The following is a 22,521-nucleotide window of genomic DNA, read 5'->3' as shown; positions in this document are numbered from 1 at the left end:
CCTACTACTCCTCTCATCCTCATCCCCATCACTGCAGCCCTACTACTCCTCTCATCCTCATCCCCCTTACTGCAGCCCTACTCCTCTCATCCTCATCTCCCTCACTGCAGCCCTACTCCTCCTCTCATCCTCATCCCCCTTACTGCAGCCCTACTCCTCTCATCCTCATCCCCCTCACTGCAGCCCTACTCCTCCTCTCATCCTCATCCCCCTTACTGCAGCCCTACTCCTCTCATCCTCATCCCCCTCACTGCAGCCCTACTCCTCCTCTCATCCTCATCCCCCTCACTGCAGCCCTACTCCTCCTCTCATCCTCATTCCCCTCCCTGTAGCCCTCCTCCTCCTCTCATCCTCATCCCCCTCACCGCAGCCCTACGCCTCCTCTCATCCTCATCCCCCTTACTGCAGCTCTACTCTTTTCAACCTCATCCCCCTCTCTGAAGCCTTACTCCTCCTCTCATCCTAATCCACCAATCTGCAACCTTAATCCTTCAGTCCTCATATCCAAATGTGCAGCCCTACTCCTCCTCTCATCGTCATCCCTCACTTAGCAGCCTTACTCCTCCTCTCATCCTCAGCCCCCTCTCTGCAGCCTTACTCCTCTAATCCTCATCCCCAATCTGCAGCCCTACTCCTCTCATCGTCATCCCTATTTCTGCAGCTTTACTCCTCCTCTCATCAATCAATCAATCAATCAAATGTATTTATAAAGCCCTTTTTACAACAGCAGTTGTCACAAAGTGCTTTACAGAGACACCCGGCCTAAAACCCCAAGGAGCAAACAACAGTGGTGTTGGATCATCCTCATCCCTATCTCTGCAGCCTTACTCCCTCTCATCCTCATCCCTATCTCTGCAGCCTTACTCCCTCTCATCCTCATCCCTATCTCTGCAGCCTTACTCCCTCTCATCCTCATCCCCATCTCTGCAGCCTTACTCCTCCACTCATTCTACTCCCCCCTCCTAGTCCCTGCCAGATGGCTGAACACAACACACTCATCCTTAGACCATAGGGAGTCCTGGACACAGTCTGTGCTGTCACCTTAGAGAACTCACAGAGCCACACCAACACACGCTAGGAAAACTCTTAACACATCTAGAAGGACACACATCAACCTGCCACAATCTAAAAGTATTTACAAAAATACCACAACTTTTGTTTCCAAAGATGTCTGGGGTGGTGCCGGCCCCAAGGTCTGTTGCTATAAGCACGTGCGCAACCCCCAAGACAGAGGTTCACTCCCTACTTCAAACTCCCCACTTTCTCTCTCCTAGGCACGTCAACATTTACAGTTGAAATCTGTCTGAATAAAGCATCTTATGTTGGTGGGGATGTATTGCACAGGGGGTAGATGGGAAAGGGGAGTGGGGGCTTTGGTGTGTCTACTTGGTTTTTCTTTTATTTGTTGTGTACCAGACCAAACTGCTTTGCAACATTGGAAACAAGAATTATGCATTCTGTAAAAATACTTTGTAGCAGTTATACTTCAGTTCCTTGATGTTTGGAAAGCTGACAAATTCACGGTTTTGCTACTGTACATTCAACGCATTGGGTAGAAGAGTTAAATCAAACTGACATTGCAGGAGTGCCAGTATGGCAAACATTAAAAGCTAAGCTACAGTAGCACTGAGAAAACCATAAGCACATAAAATAAATATAGTACTAAATACATAATACTTTCTGCTGCCATGGAGAAACTATAGTAATGCTCCAATTCTGTTTTCTGAATGTGAGCTTATTTGTTGCACTGGTTTGGCTTACACATTCCTAACCAGCAATAATGAAACAATGTAAAGTGTGATCCACAAGGGTTAGAGTGAGAAACCTTAATGAAGATAGTCCCATTTCAATGGAGAATTCAGATATCATCTCGGTTTCTGCTTGACATACAACCAGACTGGGTCCACTGAAAGGCCCAAACTCCCCATACTCCAACGCTGTGCTCTCCACCCTCGAGGGACGTTTTTATCACCGGCCAACTTCCCACAGGAAAATGTGCTCTGGAGCTGTGGATGTATAGTACACACACACACACACACACACACACACACAAAGGCATACACACAAATGCATACATGAAGAAGTCAAAATGAGGTCCGATTGCAGACCCAGTGGAGGACTAGAGACAGGCAGACAGGCAGAAAATGGTGTGGTTTGGATCCCAAATCCCCAGTAATCCTAGCTAGTGGTCCATTCAGACATGTCAGTGCAGAGGACATTCATATTCTACAACAAGGAGAGCTTTTCTCCATAAACCCACACACACACACACATTAGCACACAGTAGCACAAGACACACTTTCCTAAAAGGACACAATAAAGACATTAGAATAATGGAAACAAAACAAGTTCCTAGTAATCTCTGTACAGGCTTTGTTTTCACAACTACTGCTATAAAGCCCCAAAACTTCCCGCACGCACGCACACACACACACACACACCCACACATACCCTGCGCACACACATCTACACTCCCTCCTCTCTATCTGGGTAACTGTGGACCCTTAAGGCTCCCAGTGCTTTTCACTTATCATTGTATTGCCAATTAACAAAACACATCAATGCAGTGAGTCTGGCAATTATACCTTCAGGGTGGGTGGGAGGGGGGTACGTGTGTGTGTGTGTGTGTGTGTGTGTGTGTTTGTGTGTGTGTGTGTGTTTGTGTGTGTTTGTGTGTGTGCGGTGCCTGCGTGCGTCTCTGTAGATGGGATCTATTAATCACAGTCAGATTCATTCATTTCACTGTTTGCTGCTCCAGTGAATCTTTTGTTTTAGTTAGAGAGGTTGTGTAAAGGGAGGGGGTTGGGCGAAACATGCTCAGCTGTGTTCTCTACTGTTCTGTTGTCGCCAGCCTCATAACACGACCCAGGTCAGGTACATCCTACATGTTCTACACACAGACAAAACGCATGCACATGTGCATAGACACGCACATACGGACACAAGCACACACCTACACCGGCCTCACACCTTTCCAATCCTCTTTACTGGCCCTTCTAAATAAAGGCTTTGCTTTCTAAGAGGGGAGAACCGATCGTTTTCCATCAATCGGCACTAGGAGATTAAGAGCTCTTAAATGGTGAGCTGTTAAAATGTCAGGCCAGCAGCACTGACTGCATTAGGATGGCCCTGGATGATCAATATTAGATTGCAAACTTGCCACCTGCCCAGACAAACACAACTATACTAAACAAAACAAACAATACTACCCCTCCCACTCTGATTCCATCACACAGACGAATTATAGGGGTGAGAAATGTGTGTTTGTGTGTGTGTTTAGAGACTTGCTGCCATTGTAGGCCTGGCATATATCGATCTCTAAAAGGCACTTTTGAGGAGTCCTGAGTGCCATTGATTCTAGCTGAGTGCATCATTAAAATGTGTGAGCTGTGTCACACATGCATTCCATCCTGAACACTGAACACCCAGATCTGATGTCTGCAGCGTACTGGCTGGTTTGACATGCACTGCTCTGAGGGGAAAGGTAAGATTTGGGAACTTTTAAACAAGGCACAGTCAATATCTCTGTAAATTCTTTGTCGTGGTAATGTTTGACAATTGTTAAAAAACATTTGAAAGAAGACAGTTCAGAGTAACTGAGTGAATGTTATACCCAGTGGTGATGGGCTTTTAGTTTAGTGAGGACTAGACTATATCAATATCTCTCTTTCCTTTTGTCTCTTTTCCCTGTTATTCCATCTCCCTCTATATTTCTCCTTATGTTATTCCATCTCCCTCTATTGTTCTCCTTATGTTATTCCATCTCCCTCTATTGTTCTCCTCATGTTATTCCATCTCCCTCCATTGTTCTCCTTATGTTATTCCATCTCCCTCTATTGTTCTCCCTATGTTATTCCATCTCCCTCTATCTTTCACCTTATGTTATTCCATCTCCCTCTATTGTTCTCCTTATGTTATTCCATCTCCCTCTATCTTTCTCCTTATGTTATTCCATCTCCCTCTATCTTTCTCCTTATGTTATTCCATCTCCCTCTATCATTCTCCTTATGTTATTCCATCTCCCTCTATCGTTCTCCTTATGTTATTCCATCTCCCTCTATCGTTCTCCTTATGTTATTCCATCTCCCTCTCTCTTTATTCCTATAGTGTTCCATCTCTATCTCGGTTTCTTTCGCCCTCTCTCTTTCCATCTTTCTCCCTCTCTTCTTCCATTTCTTGTTCCATCTCTCTCTCTTTCTCTCCCTCTCTTGATCCATCTTTCTCCCTATCTCTTTCCCTCTCTCACCTAGTTGTATTCTCTCACCGTATTGGCAGATGTATCGGTTGTGTGTTTTACAGCGCTGGTCGTTCCAGTTGAAGGCGCTGGATGCCTGCAGCTCCACACAGTTCCCAAAGCTGCATCCAGTGACAACGACAAGAGGGAGAGAAGGGAGAGGGAAAGAGAGGACACAGGGACATCTGGTGGTCAAACAAGGAACAGATTGGGAGATACAACCTTAGGCTACGTGAGAATGCTTAGCTGTGAAAGTCATTTCTTAGAGAAAGTCTCTCTTACCCCTTGTTGTCAGGCTGTCCAAAGGCGAAGCTGCTATATGTGGCAGTTTCCCCTGAGTCCCAGCGGAAAGAGTCCTTCACATGTTTATATGTGAGCCCTGGACATAATACATAACCTTACAACCTGCCCATCTTTGCTGTCAGCGTGGCCAAGCCATGTGTCTGATATACAGGAATAGTGAGTGACGTACCAATCCAAAAGTTGCGTGTCTCAAAGTCGTGATCTGTCACCTCGTTGCTGGTCTCCAGCTGGCTGAGGTAAAATGCCAGGATGTCTTGCACTTTCTGATTGTGAATATGGGCCAGAATCCCCCCTCTCTCCTGATGTTTACAAAAACACACACATAACTGGGTAACACACACACAAAAACACACACAGAACTGGGTAACATTAACACAAAAAACACACACAGAATTGGGTAACAAATACACACATGCAAAAACACACACAACCACGCACACACACTCTTTCTAACCTGACAGCGGTTCTTAGCTCCATAGTAGGTATCAGCTTGTGGAGACACCATGAAACACTCTCCATCTATCCTCAGATCACAGCTGTGGAAAGGAAACTGCTGCTTCTCTGGAGAAACATCAGTAATGCACATTAAGCCAGTAAAAGGGACAGTAGGAACTGACCATCCACTTTGGCTTAAACTCAGTGTCCAGACCGCAGTACATTCTGTCTCACTATAAATGCCCATTTGGCTTGATAACCCAGTAAACAATGGGATCCACGCTAGCTCCCACTAGCAGATACAACTCCAGTTGAAATAGGCTTCTAACTTGATATTAATGAGTCTCATACATTCTGGTTCAAATGATGAGGGTTTTTGTGTATCCCCAACACACACCTACACACACACCTACACATTCACACCTGTACACACTCACCTACACACCTACACACTCACACCTGTACATACTCACCTACACACACACCAACACACTCACCTACACACGCACCTACACAATCACCTATGCACACACTCTACACACTCACCTACACACACACCTACACACTTACTTCAAAACACTCACCTACACACACACCTACACACTTACTTCAAAACACACACCTACACACACACCTGTACACACTCACCTACACACTCACTTACACACACTCACCTACATACACACCTACACACTCACTTCAACACACACACCAACACACACCTGTACACACTCACCTACACACACCAGTACACACTCACCTACACAAACCTACACACACACACCTACACACTCACACCTGTACATACTCACCTGCACACACACCTACACACACCTACACACTCACACCTGTACACACTCACCTACACACACACTTACACACACACCTACACCCTCACTTCTACACACACACCTGTACACACTCACCTACACACACCTACAGTACACACATACACACACTCCGACACACTCACCTACACACACACACGCCGACACACACAACTACACACTCGCTTACACACACACCTAAACACACCTACACACTTGCTTACACACACACCGGCACACTCACCTAAACACTCAATTACACACACACTTAGACACACACCTACACACTCACCTACACACTCACTACACACTCACCGGCACACTCAGGCCCTGCATAGCCAACATCACACTGACAGGAGCACTCCTCTTCCTTGTAGCGTCCATGTACACACTGCACACTGCAGCGCACTGAAAAGAACACACACACACACACACATACACACACATCCACAATGAGACAGCTTCTGAGATACCTGAAACCACCTTGGAGAATGTCTAGCCAGTCAAACGGAGATAATAAGGACTTCAGAAGACAGACGGGTAAACAGGCCAATAGACAGGCACCCTGACAGAAGCGCCCGGTGAACCCTGGCCTACAGTGACACAGGCAGGAGGAGACGTTCAGACGACCGTGCTGCCCACAGCTCATACGACACGGGTTCCTGGGGGTCTCTGAAACACAGACAGAGTTCTTGAATTGCCTGAAGACGTTCGTTTCTCCATGAACACATTACAAATGATGTTGGTTCTTGTTGACTGACAAGGCCGTAATTGGTTGATGAGGGTTTTAGTGCTGGTTCCACGGTTATACCGAATGAAGTGAAAAGGCTTTTCACTGAGGTGAAAACAGATAATGAACTCTCAATAATAATGCACTGCAGAGCGTCTAAGACACATCTGTAGATCACGGAGTAGGTTGAAATAGAAACTAGTTCAGTAAGGATTAACACGTTTCCCTAAATGAATGGATGACAGTGTTTCTTCTGGGATCTCACCACACAGTCCTCCCACATGGTCCCACAGTCTGAAGCAGCCGGACATAGAGGAGGTGCACAGACTGCAGGAGAAGCCTGCCTTATAGGGCCCCACCAACATCCCATTAACTTCCCAGTTCCCCCTGCAGAGAGAGACGTAGGTCACACATGTTTATGCGTGTGCGCGCACACACACACACACACACGCACACACACACCAGGTAAGTGGGGAATCTTCTTACCCAGGGGAGTATGCACAGACAAACATCTCCCAGACAGCATCTGCTCTGACACACAAATGCCTGGCACATCCCACATGGCTGGTTGTGGCCCACACCAACTATATCGGGGGGGGGGGGGGGTGTAAGACAGAAAGACACACACATACAGAGAGACAGACAAACATGGAAAAAAAGACATATTGAGTTAGCAAGAAACAGTGTGGAAGAGGGAGAAATAACATTTTATGAAGTTCAGTCTCAATCATGCCAATTATTCAAACTGAATTGAAATAATTTGACTTTTGAGGAACTTGTTTTTTGTCACTGATACATTACTGTTAACTACAGTACTACCTGTGAAAGAGTAGATATACAACACTATGATACATTAGTGTTAACTATTACCTGTGAAAGAGTAGATATACAACACTATGATACATTAGTGTTAACTATTACCTGTGAAAGAGTAGATATACAACACTATGATATATTACAGTTAAGTATTAACTGTGAAAGAGTAGATATACAACACTATGATACATTACTGTTAACTACTAACTGTGAAAGAGTAGAGATACAACATTGTGATACATTACTGTTAACTATTAACTGAGTAAGAGTAGAGATACAACATTGTGATACATTACTGTTAACTATTAACTGTGAAAGAGTAGAGATACAACATTGTGATACATTACTGTTAACTATTACCTGGGTGTAGTGTTGGCAGGTAGCATTCTCTCTGCACTGCCCACTCAGGAACATGTAGTCACGCCCCTCCTCAAACCACAAGTCAATGACCTCAGAAAATGAGGTGTTGGTATAGGCTGAGTGATGGGTGTTCCAGCCAATGAGGCGGAGCGATTGGTCCTGAGGCGAGTGGCCTGTGTGGCAAGACTCTGCCCTCTCCTGAGCAAGTACAACCAGCTTCTCACTCCTGTCCTTGAAATATTGGGGGGGGGGGGGGCAAATACATACGCACATATGTTTAAACAAAAACAATGGGTCACCACCTTCCCATGAATGAGGGGGGGGCACTGACTTCCTCCCTTTGTGTCCTAAAGGGCACCTTTTCAAGGACACATTTTGTTTTTGGGGCACTCCCATGTCATACCAACCACTATATTGACTTCCATTGTAAATTTTCACAGAGTAGGTTTGTTGTAAAGACTCAGCGGCAGAGCTTTGGAAATCTACAGCACAAAATCGATACAGTATTAGGCCAGGGACTGATGGGGAGGTCAATAAACTGAGTGACAGTAGTGCGTGTGTATGCTTGGAGGGTGCAGTATAGAACACCATTTCAGCCTAATAGGGCTTAAATAGATACACATGGCTATGAGCCAACATGTGTTAAAGATCTTTAACAGGACAATCCTAAATGAACATCAGTTACGGGTGAGCAGGAAATAGCATGGGAGGCTGGAAGGTGATCTCTTGCTGTCATGGCTGGTGTACTTGGGAGGGATTACAGAATGGCAAGTGGCCCCTCAGCCAACTGCCCACTCCCTAAAAGAGGAGAGACATTGGTGAAGAGTGCTTGAGGGAGGGGTTATGGAGTGTAAAGAGGAAGGGAGTAGGGGGCCACTGAAGGGAGAAACTAGACTGGTAAGGGGCCTTTAATCTGCTCTGGTCAGGTTCCTGTCTCTAAAGTGTAGGGGATCAAATGAAACCCCATCCTCCTCTCTCCTGACACAGAGCCTGTTACAACATACTGACACAGGGCATTGTACATAGTACAGTCAGACAGACTGTCAAGCCTGTCAGCCCAATAAAGAGACATGAGGCACATGAAAACCTACGTGTCTACTGTTTCCCAGTTAACACACTTATAAGCATATAAACACCATAAACGTTGTGTGGAATACTCAGTTTGGCTAATAAGGCTCTGATGAGGCAGCTTTTGCCTGTTTCGATGTGGAGACGGACAGCAGCTGACACTGATTGGCTAATCCCTTTGACCTCCTGTGAGTGTCGAGTGGCAGCAGAATGTCTCTGCTTAGCGTGAGACGCCTCGGGACACCGCAGGCGGTTACCGTGGAGACGGCTGTCAGCACTCTGGACCCTAGCCTGAAACAGAGAGGTGTTTAACAAATGGGTCCCCCAAGAAGGGGTACCGACTCAGCAGGTGGCGAGAGGAGCAAGGAGAGAGGGGGGTTGACGGAGGGAGGGGCAGGAAGAGGGTCTCCTGGCCCATGTCAGTGGGAGCCATAAGACTGCCCCTCCTAAAAGATGTCAAAGTTAGCAAGGCCGTCAACCTCCAACAATGTCTCCCTTCACATCTCCCATAACTCCACCCCCAGCCAGGGTCGCATTTCCACACCTCGTCAACGTAGCTCCACAAAGATAGCGCCGACCTTTCGTCACTTTGAGAGAAGCAGAAACACTTATCAGACACACTCATCTCCCTCCTCAGATCACTCCGGTCCTACTGTTAGTAACTGCTCACAGTCTGCCTGTTTGTGCTCAGAGCACACTGACCCCCCCCATCCCCCCGCACCGGGAGCAAGATTGAGACAGCCTAACAAATTACTGTCATTTTGTCTGCAATGACTTTGGATTAGTCCACTGCACAGTGAAAAGAGGGGAGTTGATAAACCTCCCGCCTGGCTCTTGTCACATTTAAAGTTAATCAACCTTTGCCACATTTGGGTAAATAATCATCTTTGGAAATGGAACACTGACCTGTTTGTCAACGATTCAGTGACCTACAACGCACTCAATACTCTGTAAATCACTAAAGTCTTGGATTTTAATCTATTCGAGAATAAACCTACTTAAATCCAGGCAAAGGTCTTATGACTGTCACTGGTGAGCATAGAACTGGCCCAGTATACAGGAGTATCCATGCCATACTGTACAGAACTAGGAGCAGTCAATATAGATTGGAAGATGACTAGCTTTACCATCACCACTGCCATGTCATAAGTGAATGTTATTTTATGACTGATGATGAATAGAGGCACGTCCTGATGTCAGGGGTTAACATGCTGAAGTGGTGTAATAAGTGGAGCAGCTAATAGTCTGGGCAAAACCCATTGTTCCATTTGTCTTTCAGGTGTCTGCTGGCCTGTCATCAGCAGACGCTTTTATGCCCCAGAGGGGAGTCGGGTCACCAGGGAATAAAATAAAACCTTTCACATATTTAATTTTCACGTCACAATGCATCAGCACAGTAATTAAATTCCTACGGAAATGAAGTTGGCAAAATGGACAATACATCATGTCATCACACTGTAGGCATTTTTAAATACAACAGCATTTCAAATATAAGAACATCAAAATGTAATAATATGTTATAAGTAGTGAGTGAGAATAAAAAATTGTCAGTGACTTTAAATTTACTTTCTCTGTTCCCATGGTGTTATATGCAACGAAACTATGGCAAAACTGTCTGACAATTGAACATGCCAATTGCTGAAGATGAGTCTTCAGCAGAAAAGTGAAAACATGAAGTCCACACAGCAGTGTATACTTCTCCCAGTGCTCCGTGTTTCCCTGCACCAAACAACTAGCAAATGGTGCATAATATAATAACTCTTCCAGCCTGAGGTGCTTGATTCTGTGAATCTGTCCAAAAACATTTGGTGCCCTGAAAAAGGAGTACTTGGTCTAAAAGTATTTACATTTTAAAATGTCAAAAAAACTAATTAAAATGTACCCAAACACTAAAGTCTCTATTTAACCTCACAGCAATTGTTTTAAACTTTTGCCTCACTCCTAATGCGTTTCTTCTTACCCTGTGGTGGGCAGTGAAAGTAAACAACTTACAGCTGACGTTATAATATCAAAATGGAAATCCAGAAGATAAGACAGCACATGTTTTATGGAAAAGTCCCAATCAGCAGATACACAGTCTCCAAGGCTATGTTTTATCTGTGGGGGTCCTCAGCTAAGGAGACATTAAGTGGGCTGAACATCAACACACAATTATGTAGATTACTTAGCTATAGAAAACACATATTCACTTGCTCTCCCCTAGAGATCCAGTTTTACATCGCTACAACATGAAAGTGCCCAATTTCGTTGCACAATTTAGCTAACTGGGAGCAAACTATACCTATAGACAAGTTTCTACAGTGAGTGGACCTAAAACAAACAAATCCCTCATTTCTCTTTCACACAAATCGATTTTTTATTATTTTTATTTCAGTATTTCAAGTCTAGCTAAGTGACTCCTATTCACCGACAGGCTTAGCCGTAGGTGAACCCATAATGGCGAGATGTGAGCGCAGGGAGAGAAGAGCCTCATTTGTAAAACTTTCTGAAGCGTTGCTGTTTTATCTCCTGAAGAGAAGGAGAAGAGGGAGGCCGCAAGGCCACACTATAATCTCTTTACCGACACAATCAGCCGGCGCTTACCCACGCCTGCTGCCTTGCCTGGGTGGAATTCCTGAAAGATAATCACAAATGCGGCTAAAGCCCCCAGCCTTTTAAACATTTATCAGTAAAGCTCCTTAATATGCCTTTTCAGCTCGACCGGGATTCCTCCAAGGGCCCTTGCAGGAAAATGACCTGTAATACCACAGTCCTGAATGCAGCATAATTACATCCACTTCTTCCTTTGCTCATTATGTATTACGAGTCCTGTGCAGTTGGCCCATGCTGAGGAGCGCTCCAGGAATTTTGCTCGGTCTAAATTGCTTTGCGGACGCAATCAATTAGGACTGTGGACAAAATGGACATCAGTGCTCTAGGACACTGACCAACCACACTGTTGTGTTTCATTCTCTGATGTCTGAATTTCCTGGGCATCTGCCTGGCCTCGTGTAATGAAAGGACCTGCCTGGCCTCGTGTAATGAAAGGACCTGCCTGGCCTCGTGTAATGAAAGGACCTGCCTGGCCTCGTGTGGTTGTCATTCAGTTAACAGGAGGATCATCATTAGGAGGTATTAGTATTGTTTTATACTGAACAAACCCCATCTACTTTCCACACATTCCTTGGGTGGCATGCTTGTTTTAACATTTAAAGTAGAATCTTTGCATTGTAATTTAAGAACATGATGTATATAATGTATCTGTAGTAATAGTGGAATGACTGTGATTGACGATGTATTCACCAGGAAGGCCTTACCAGCCATCCATAGCCCTGGCAGGGGCCGATGATGCAGATCAGAGCCAAGCAAGCAGTCCCAAGCCCCGGCCGCACCCTCGCAGCAGCCTGCCCAGCCAGCGGGGTGTGGCCCGATGCTTGGGAAGGAGTGTGGCGCAAATGTGCCCTTGCAAAAAGTGGTGGAAGATGCACTTGGAGACAGATGGAGGGGAGGAAGTGGGACACTATGTTCAAAACAGCAATGCTACAAGATGCAGCCCACACCACATCTCTGCCAGAGCAATGGGGGAGCCAAGGATGGAGAACTAAGGCCCTTACCCATTACTCCCAAACCTCCACTAAGAGTTAATCCCAGAAATGATGCAGTCACCCCTGGAGAGCAGTTGGTTTTTCCCTTTCCTCCTCATATTCCCATTAAAAAAACTCTGTCACAGGCTTTAAACATCTATGTCCTTTCCCTGTATCTCTCTCCGTTCCAATACTTAAAAAGACTCTTATGAAGATATTATCACACAGGAGCAACTGTGGTCAACAACTGACGCCTTCAAATTGAGATAACTCCCAGCACTGAGTTATTCAGTGTACAAAGACATACACACAAGATTGATGATTTACTCAAAGATTCACTAATTCACATGATTTGCTCAGAGATTCACTAATAACAAGTTTCAATTACTCCTACAGAAATGTAAAACTTTCTGACACAAAAAGAGAGAAATCTGGTCTCTCTCCTTAGGCAGTACTGTATTTAGACCATGTATCTATAGTAGCTGGACCAGAAACCTCAAGGCAGTACTGTATTTAGACCCTGTATCTATAGTAGCTGGACCAGGAGCCTCAAGGCAGTACTGTATTTAGACCATGTATCTATAGTAGCTGGACCAGGAGCCTCAGGGCAGTACTGTATTTAGACCCTGTATCTATAGTAGCTGGACCAGGAGCCTCAGGACAGTACTGTATTTAGACCATGTATCTATAGTAGCTGGACCAGGAGCCTCAGGGCAGTACTGTATTTAGACCATGTATCTATAGTAGCTGGACCAGAAACCTCAAGGCAGTACTGTATTTAGACCATGTATCTATAGTAGCTGGACCAGAAACCTCAAGGCAGTACTGTATTTAGACCATGTATCTATAGTAGCTCGACCAGAAACCTCAAGGCAGTACTGTATTTAGACCATGTATCTATAGTAGCTGGACCAGAAGCCTCAAGGCAGTACTGTATTTAGACCCTGTATCTATAGTAGCTGGACCAGGAGCCTCAGGGCAGTACTGTATTTAGACCATGTATCTATAGTAGCTGGACCAGAAACCTCAAGGCAGTACTGTATTTAGACCATGTATCTATAGTAGCTGGACCAGAAGCCTCAAGGCAGTACTGTATTTAGACCATGTATCTATAGTAGCTGGACCAGAAGCCTCAAGGCAGTACTGTATTTAGACCATGTATCTATAGTAGCTGGACCAGAAACCTCAAGGCAGTACTGTATTTAGACCCTGTATCTATAGTAGCTGGACCAGGAGCCTCAGGGCAGTACTGTATTTAGACCATGTATCTATAGTAGCTGGACCAGAAACCTCAAGGCAGTACTGTATTTAGACCATGTATCTATAGAAGCTGGACCAGAAGCCTCAAGGCAGTACTGTATTTAGACCATGTATCTATAGTAGCTGGACCAGAAGCCTCAAGGCAGTACTGTATTTAGACCATGTATCTATAGTAGCTGGACCAGAAACCTCAAGGCAGTACTGTATTTAGACCATGTATCTATAGTAGCTGGACCAGGAGCCTCAGGGCAGTAGTGTATTTAGACCCTGTATCTATAGTAGCTGGACCAGAAACCTCAAGGCAGTACTGTATTTAGACCATGTATCTATAGTAGCTGGACCAGGAGCCTCAGGGCAGTACTGTATTTAGACCCTGTATCTATAGTAGCTGGACCAGAAGCCTCAGGGCAGTACTGTATTTAGACCATGTATCTATAGTAGCTGGACCAGGAGCCTCAGGGCAGTACTGTATTTAGACCATGTATCTATAGTAGCTGGACCAGGAGCCTCAGGGCAGTACTGTATTTAGACCCTGTATCTAGAGTAGCTGGAGACCCCTCTCTCTTTAATGTCACCACAAAAATTTATTAGAAAAATATATTGCGCAGAGAAAACATGATGGGAATAAAGGAATACAGATGTGTGGGTTTGGTTATCCAAGAGACAGACTTTCAAGTATGGGAAAGAGCACAGGGAGGGTTTCTGTCCAGCCTCTATTTCAGATGACCTTGGTGTCCCGTAAGCAGCAGCCATCTAACTGAAGGGCTGCACAGCAGAGTTATATTTTCTTTAATTTATCTGCTGGGTAAAATCAGTTTCTGTAGGTTCCCTATGTTTATGTAGGTTCTCTATGTTTCTGTAGATTCCTTATTTTTCTATAGGTTCCCTGTGTTGGTGAATTGTAGAGCTAATGCTCAACCATTAGCACCAAGGTGCTGTGAAAAGAACTAAGGGAAAAAGGTGTGCAAAAACAGATCAGGAGATGGGTATAAAATAATTTCAAAAGGTTTCAAAGGCCTTGAACATCCCTTGGAGCAATGTCAAAATGATTATTACAAAGTGGATTGTACCAACAGCACACTGTCCAGTCTTTCCAAACCAGAGAACCAAGCAAGTAGGAGACTGATCAGAGAAGCTACTGGCCCATAGCAACTTTGACAGACTTACAGGTTTGTATGGCAAAGACTGTTCAAAGCATGAAAACAATATCCCAAAAACACAACAAATCTGGCCTGTATTGTAGGTTAGTAGGAAGGAACCATTCCTTAAGAAATCCCATCTTGAATCCATTTGGAATGTCCCCCAAAAAACAGTCAAAAGATTCTGCAGCCATTTGGCAAAGTTTTGGCATGACGAAACAAAAATGTAAAGCTTTTTGTTTGTCTCAAAACCAAAACATCACATTAATCAAAGAATACCATCCCTACTGTGGTGGTCACAGAATCATCTTATGGGAATGTTTCACTTTGTCAGGAATGTGTCAGGATAGAAGGGAATATTCGTTGAATGGCCCAGTCAGAGACTGACCTAAATTCCGTCTGAAATGTGCGGCAAATGTTGCCAAATTTGAGTCTTCAATGTTGGCAGAGAACTATCCCAACAGACTCACAGCAATAATTATTGCCAAAGGTGCTTCCACAAAGTATTAACTCAGGGGGTAGAGATGTATCCAAATATAATATTTATCTTTTGTACATTTCAAATACAAATGTATTTTTCACAGCAAACAGCAAATTCCCTTACATTGTGGATCTCACTGTACTTGCATGAAACTCTGAGGCAATGGTTTAAGGGCTTATACTTCCTACAGAAGCACCAGTTGGGACCGGCATATTCTCCATTTGGACACAGACATGCAGGCAAACACAACCTTACACACACATGCAACAACACAAAGGGTATTGAAATGGTGACTTACCATTTTCTGCATGTTAGCTGCCATGGGGGTGACCCGGCTGCGCAGCCTATTGTGCTGCGCAACAATCTGAAAATGCTCCTTCAACCCAAGCCCTGAAATGAAGAGGAGTGGTCAATGATGTAGGACTGGTCCCCATGGAAACAGAATTTAAGTGCCCGTCATAGGGGAAGGGGTTGATATCAACTCCTGTCGATACAGTAGCACACCACTACATTGGGACTATGAACATCCACAGCCTATGTGACAGGCCACTGAATGGAACAAAAACCAGAAAACAAACCAGGCAAGCCTAGTTCAGCCGGCCCGTGATTAAAGGTTGTTGCCTTCACTGGACTCAAACCCAGGTCTCCCATGTGAGTGGCTGCGTCTTTAACTACTACACCACAGTGCTATATGCTGGCCCAGTGTATCATGTAGTCACACATTAACATCATGTCAAGTTTGAATATTTCGCTGGACACCATTAAGCATTGTGTTAAACTGACTAACGTTTCTTATTTAAGTTTACATCCACCACAAAAATTATCTATGAAATGTATGGATTTTACCACAGGCTGTTTTAAGAGCTTATAAGCACAGCATAGGCTTACTAGTATCTAACTTACTACTTGAACTTAACACAGTCAAAGCTATTTCATGGTGCAAAAAAACCTTAGCTTTTCTTTCATTTGTGAATGATATTGACACTATAACTATCAATATAGGTGACGATACCTGCCTTTTTCATCAAGTGAAAAGACGAGAGAATCGTGGAAACCCTTACTCTTTTACTGCCCAAGGGTTTTTTATGTAGTCTATATTACAGTACTCCAAAAAGCATGCACAGATGTGTACTTAGAAAAACCAACAGAAATAGTCGCAACATAACCGTGAACTGTTTTATTTTAGACTTACTATAATGCAGCTACTGAAGGTTGTAACCAGCAACGTTTTTATCTGTCCGGAACAAAGCCTAATGCATAATAAAGATTTTACTGTGAGAAGAATAAAACGCAGAACCTATTGGTTGCAGGTCTGTGTTTCTAACCACTACGCTATTTAACAAGGGGTAGTCAGTCAGTCAGTCAGTCTGCCGGCTCTGCTTACTGTATGCGATCTGGCAAAAAACACCTAATCAGAATATAAAGGGTTAGTTAACTATCCAGATCAACCGTAAGATATGAATGTCTGCTAAACTAACGCAAGTATACTGTTATGTATAGTTTGTTAATGTTTGCTGGATGTCAAGAGATACTTGTGAAGCGAGACCAAATGTTTTGCTTTGAGTGGGTCAACAAATGTGCCTTTTATACATCTTATGGTAAAAACCGTACATGTTGGCTTAACCCTAGACTGCCACCACCTTTCTTCACAGTGGACATGGTGTTCTTTTGGCCATGTGCCATGTTTTGTTTGAGCCAAACATAACTGGATGACTTAAGGTCCACATTTTGTATTTAGGACGAAAAGATACATCCTCAAATCATAAACCACATAGCTATCTTCTGAGTGTCTTTGATACACTTTAAACAGGATGCAATGTTGTCTTCCTTTAGTAATTGTTCACTTCTTGCCACCATTATACCAGATATGTGCACTGCTTGTGACAATGTTGTCACATGCACACTTCCAACAGTCTTAGCCATAAAACATATCTTACCCCTCCTATGATATGTCTTTCCAGCTACAGTAGGGGTCTGTAGCACCCACAAAAGACCATTGTCAGATGATGCGGAACATCTCAAGAGACCCCACTGAACCAGGAGAGCTTTACCTTGTGAGGGATGGACATCTTGGGAAGAGATCATACTATGGGGTCATCCTAAGAAATGGGTGCCTTTTGTATCCCTCTGATATATTTGCATATAATATGAACTACATTTGAACATTCAAGTTGTGTTCATTACCTGTGTTTGTTTCTCATTTCATAAGATGAAAATCAGCAATTTATTGCCATCATTAGGCATTGAAAGCACTTTTAGAATCATCAAAAATATGCATTTTGACCTGAGTTTACATAATGGTAACTGAGTAACTGAGTATCACATGGAAATTCAAAAAGAGGTTTTTACTGTTGTTGAATTTAAAAAGATCAGTCAGGTATTTGAAGGGTAACATCAACAATTATTTGCCAAAAAAAACATATGAAATACTACTTCTCAAAATAGGCCTACTTCTCAAAATAGGCCTACTGTTACATGACCGTGGGCAAGAAGGAGCAGTTGTGGGTATACGACAAATTCCTACTTCATTTTAATGTTAGTAAGTTTGTTTTACCCTGCACATATGTTATTTACTAATATATTGTATATAATAAATTAATATGCGTCTCATAGGAAAAACCCAATTAGAAACTTGGTTGCAACTGTTTAAGCTTAGATTTTATGGTTTTGAAGTTTACAGATCAAAATAAACATGATTCACTTTTCAGGCTCAATTAAACAGCATTAGGCTGTGCTGACTCTTCTAAACAGGGCTGGATCTTTTTTTAAAACTACTCCAACTGTGGGTTATGTCAAAATCTAAATGAAAACAGAAAAAAGAATTGAAAAATCACAGACAGTAAAATGTCCTTCCTCGTCAAGCCTGTTACTATTGTAAACCCTGTTAACAAAGTGTCAACCCTGTTACTGAAACTACTTCTGGACAAAATGAGTAGTAAAATAAAAAGTTTTTTGATTCAATCAATTAAAAGAAAAACTGTTTGTAACATGTAGAGGTTCCCTTGAAAATGTGGAATCTTGAATAAAGAGGTGAGGGGTCCTCAGTGACGCCTATGTACAGGGCCCAGCATTTTGTGCTACCCCCCTGACTGTTTGTTTATCACACATTGTACTCCGAATATCCCACATTGTACTCCGAATATCACACATTGTACTCCGAATATCACACATTGTACTCCGAATATCACACATTGTACTCCGAATATCACACATTGTATTCCAAATCCATGATGACTGTTTATTGAAGATCATTAAAATAACTCTTTGACACACAAAACCATTCCTAAAACATTTCATGAAATTTGCTCTGATGTACTAGTCCGTGGGAAATCAGCCACACTCTACACCAGGGGTATTCAACGTGTAGCTTAAAATGTCTGGAGCCTGCTTGTTTTCTATTCTACCTCAGTATTATAAGCCCTGATCAGAGGGTGGCAATTAACAATGGAGTGGAGCTGGCCTTGATGTCCAAAGTTGAATTTAAGTTCCCGACATATTCTCAGGATAGAAACACTTCCTCCATTTGTTAGGCAGACACGTTAGTTATGCAGGGTCATCCATTAACGCTTTCATAATTGCATGTAATGTCTCTGACATAGATATGTTACTCTAACATTTGGTGATGAATTTGAATTATTTTCACTGAATTTATCATTTATGTATTGCTTACATCAGGTATATTATTGTGTGCTTAGTAGTATTGCTACTACAATAAAAATAAAACCAGACATACCGTATGCATTGACTTTCATACATAGATTCATACTGCAACTAAGGTTATTATACTATAGTCTGCACATTTGCTCACATTAACTACAGATTTGATTGCATTACATTTTGCAGCATTTTTGCATTGAGACATTTTCATTGACTAACGTTGAAGAGAATCTGCCACATACTCAGAATTAATGTCAACTTCTATTTGGGTCTTAGCAGTCTTATATTACTGAACATTTGTTGAATGCTGGTTTTTCGTCACCTTTAGATATAATTATTTCACTATAGCCATAATATACTACATCACATTGTCAGAGTGTTGTGTTCTGTTCAATCCTTTAGTTTTACTGTAATGATGGACACACTGGAATAGCGTGTTGATGCCGGGACGGGTTGCAAACTGTTGTAAAGATGGACACATTGAATATAACATTAAAATAGTTTGGGTCGATTTCGTAAACACAGATTAAGCCTAGTTAGGCCTAGTTAGGACTACAAAATCAAGGTCAGTAGAGTCCTAAACTAGGCTTAATTTGTGTCAGTGAAACTTTAAAAAATCCCTCAAAAGCACTTGAGCCACAAGGTTTTACACTGCTATATTATTGTGCTGGGGGAGTAGGGTCAGTTCTCCTTCTCCACTTATAAATCCTTGTAGATATAAGGAGTGCATTTTCTAAATGTCCCCTGTCTCCTGCCGTTTTAAACTTAGGAGGACATGAGGTCCTGGCCCACACCTGAGGAGTACCTGGCTTGAAATACCTGTTGCTCTCCCTGTCCAAAGTCCTTCTGGTTGTGTTGCAGATCAAGACGATACCTGACGATTTCAGCTGCTACTGTGCTGACACCTCCCCCTCCCCCATGTTGTCCCTGTCCTTGTCCATCTGATCATGCTTCCGACCTGGACTAAGTTTAAATAGACTCTGGACTCAGCCCACATGCATTTATTAATTATTACAATTTGTACTCTTAATATGTTCACCCAGCACAGCCAGAAGAGGTCTGGTCACCCCTCTGAGCCTGGGTCCTCTCTAGGTTTCTTCCTAAATTTCAGCCTTCTTAGGGAGTTTTTCCAAACCACTGAAATTCAACACTACTGTTGTTTGCTCTTTGGGGTTTAAGGCCGGGTGTTTTGTAAAAGCACTTTGTGACAACTGCTGATGTAAAAAGGGCTTTATAAATACATTTGATTGACTGATTGATTGAGGACCACCAAATCATTGTCAAAAGGACGAGGACCAACATTTATGTTTGAATACTCTTTAAATATCCAGCAGCTCAAATGGTGAGTATTTTTTAATTGAAAGTAACACATACATTAATAATAAACGTACTGCATTTTTTCACATTTACATTCAAACTTTCAGATCAGTGACTATAACGTATCTATCACTATATCAAAAATGCCAACTTTGACTCCATTTACACATTAACCTTTCCAATATATCTGCCCCACGATGTCTGATCCAACAAGTTTAAGTGCTATTCAGAATCTAATGTCTGCGTGTACCACTCCACTGTTTGTAATAGCCCGGAATATGTAAGAAGCAACAACCACAAGCAAACTATTTCCTGGATTGGTTGGTCTGCTAGTATTAGTACTGACTCAAGTACTAATACAAGAAAAAACTTTTTCTACATCCATAAATCACAGAGTCCTATCCTACTACATACACTACGGGCCAATCTGCGGCCAATCTGCTGTTATCCAGACCAGAGCGGAATTAACTTATAAAACTTTCTTACCGCTTGCAGGTGATTCAGCGCGGATAGGTTTTTCCGTGACTGTCCTGCCGGCGTGGGTGATGTACATGGTCTGTAGGAGGGTCACCATGAAAAAAGGAAGCAGACACACGGGTACAGTTAGAGAACCCATGGCTACCGAGGTAATCAGAGGAAGTGCTTCCAGAGGACTAAGTACGCTAAACTCCTCGCGGACAAGTGGCTCACTATTTCAACCTCGGCTGTCTCTTGCGCGCTCTCCTCCCACTAGTTGTGAACTTTTTGGAACTCATACGCTCACATTAATTAGGAAAATGTTTACCAGTAATTAATCTTGCTTAGAAATGTAAATATGATATGTGTTTAGGTTACGTATTACCAGATAAATGTATACATTAGAAATGTTACAATCATTGGGCATTTGGCAATTTCACACAGTATTTTGAAAATAATTGTTTGATCCGACAAAACTCGTGGCCCATGGATGAAAATTGCCACTGGCTCATTTACTTGCTATGCAAACTATTCATTTCTGAAAATGCCTTTGATAATGTCAAAGCCAAGAAGAAAATGAAATAATAGACCATTACAATTATAATGCTAATGAGTCTATGTGTAAAAGAGATGGTGCAGAGCAGAAATGCAAGATCTCACTCTAAATACTGGCTTAGGAAATATTAAGCAATTATAGGGAATTTTCTTTTGTATAAACGTTCAGGAATATATGGGATGTTGCATCAGTGGGTCTTGTCAGAAACTGACCAAATGTAAATTATCTAACATACCTGCTTGAAGGCCAAGTTTATCACATTCAGAAGCTCTGCAGTGCAAATCTGAATAATGACCTTAGAGTTTGGTTATGGAACACTGAGAAAAGTATTGCCAGCTGTTGTTCATCCAATTGATTTTCTTTTATTCCATTCAGTTTAATATTATTAGTTTAGTTGTACAACCAGATATTTCTATTTGGATCAAGTCAAGTTGCCTGCAGAGTGTAAAGCCTAAATATTTCCATTTCATCTTCATGTTTTTTAGGCTGACCTAACAGGGATTTAATTACAACAGCAACATTTCCCAGAAAGCTCTGCTGCAACAAGTTTATTTTTAATATCTTCAGTTCTCCATGCATGATTATTTCTTTAAAAAAAAGAATTTTAATCATTAATAATCTTTATTTTCCTAACCTAATCCAAACTTTAACCAATTGGATTTATTGCACCCATTACAGAGATGGTTATTGTAGTTGATGTAGTTTACTTGGTCTTGTACCATGAGCAATTCATTGCTTATTCAGTAGTTTTGAGTTTGTGTTGTGGGTGACAATGTTACATTAGTTGATCAATGTTATATCTTTCTCAAGGGAATATGGGGGTTGACATATAAACCAGATAATTTTTTATAATTATGACAATTATTGAGGTGTGTAATACTGACTCCCTGATTTCCAAAAATATGTATGGGGACTTTAAGATTTTGTATTGGAATTTGAATTTATTCACCAATTTGTTGTATTAATGCCTACAATTGTCATATGGTGTGACATGAAAGTTATTGTATATAAAATGAAAATTGGGTATAATTTTCTTAAGAAACTCACTTTATCATAATTCTTTATCATTACTATCTTGAGATACAGCATTTCCTTGTGAAAAAGAATTACATTTTGTATAATGCTGCATTGTGCTGCCAATGACTGCTTGAAGTCTGGAACGCATGGACATCACCAAACGCTGGGTTTCCTCCTTTGTGATGCTTTGCCTTTACTGCAGCTGTCTTCAGTTGTTTTTTGTTCATGGGTCTTTCTGCCTTACGTTTTTTCTTCAGCAAGTGAAATTCATACTCGATTGGGTTGAGATCAGGTGAATGACT

At 42.5% G+C, this 22,521-nt stretch overlaps 1 protein-coding gene across 2 annotated transcripts; it reads right to left on the bottom strand.

Moving 5' to 3' along the window:
* Positions 1–1,401: 1,401 nt before the first annotated feature.
* LOC105016013 (C-type lectin domain family 18 member A) lies at positions 1,402–20,885 on the bottom strand. Of its 2 annotated transcripts, XM_010879566.5 has the most exons (12): positions 20,677–20,884; positions 15,515–15,606; positions 7,706–7,936; positions 7,016–7,113; positions 6,795–6,916; positions 6,364–6,471; positions 6,115–6,207; positions 4,992–5,098; positions 4,707–4,836; positions 4,517–4,613; positions 4,265–4,356; positions 1,402–2,006 (listed from the first exon to the last, which is right to left on the bottom strand). In XM_010879566.5, the coding sequence occupies exons 1-12, from the start codon at positions 20,804–20,806 to the stop codon at positions 1,969–1,971; spliced, it is 1,338 nt and encodes a 445-aa protein (XP_010877868.2). In that variant the 5' UTR covers positions 20,807–20,884; the 3' UTR covers positions 1,402–1,968. The 2 variants fall into 2 exon arrangements, with proteins under 2 accessions (XP_010877868.2, XP_034143906.1); XM_034288015.1 differs by having other exon boundaries at positions 6,115–6,471; positions 20,677–20,885.
* Positions 20,886–22,521: the final 1,636 nt, after the last annotated feature.

This window comes from Esox lucius, chromosome 2 (assembly GCF_011004845.1).
Source record: "Esox lucius isolate fEsoLuc1 chromosome 2, fEsoLuc1.pri, whole genome shotgun sequence".
NCBI classification, from domain to species: Eukaryota; Metazoa; Chordata; class Actinopteri; order Esociformes; family Esocidae; genus Esox; species Esox lucius.
This window is presented reverse-complemented; position numbering and strand designations above follow the sequence as displayed.

Bases quoted from the DNA above. Each gene is read 5' to 3' on its own strand.
- LOC105016013 (XM_034288015.1), bottom strand. From the start codon at position 20,806: ATGGGTTCTCTAACTGTACCCGTGTGTCTGCTTCCTTTTTTCATGGTG. The intron at 6,472-6,794 runs GTGAGATCCCAG...TCTGTGTTTCAG, and splicing joins CCATGTGGGAGGACTGTGTG to AGACCCCCAGGAACCCGTGT. The intron at 4,837-4,991 runs GTTAGAAAGAGT...TGTAAACATCAG, and splicing joins GAGCTAAGAACCGCTGTCAG to GAGAGAGGGGGGATTCTGGC.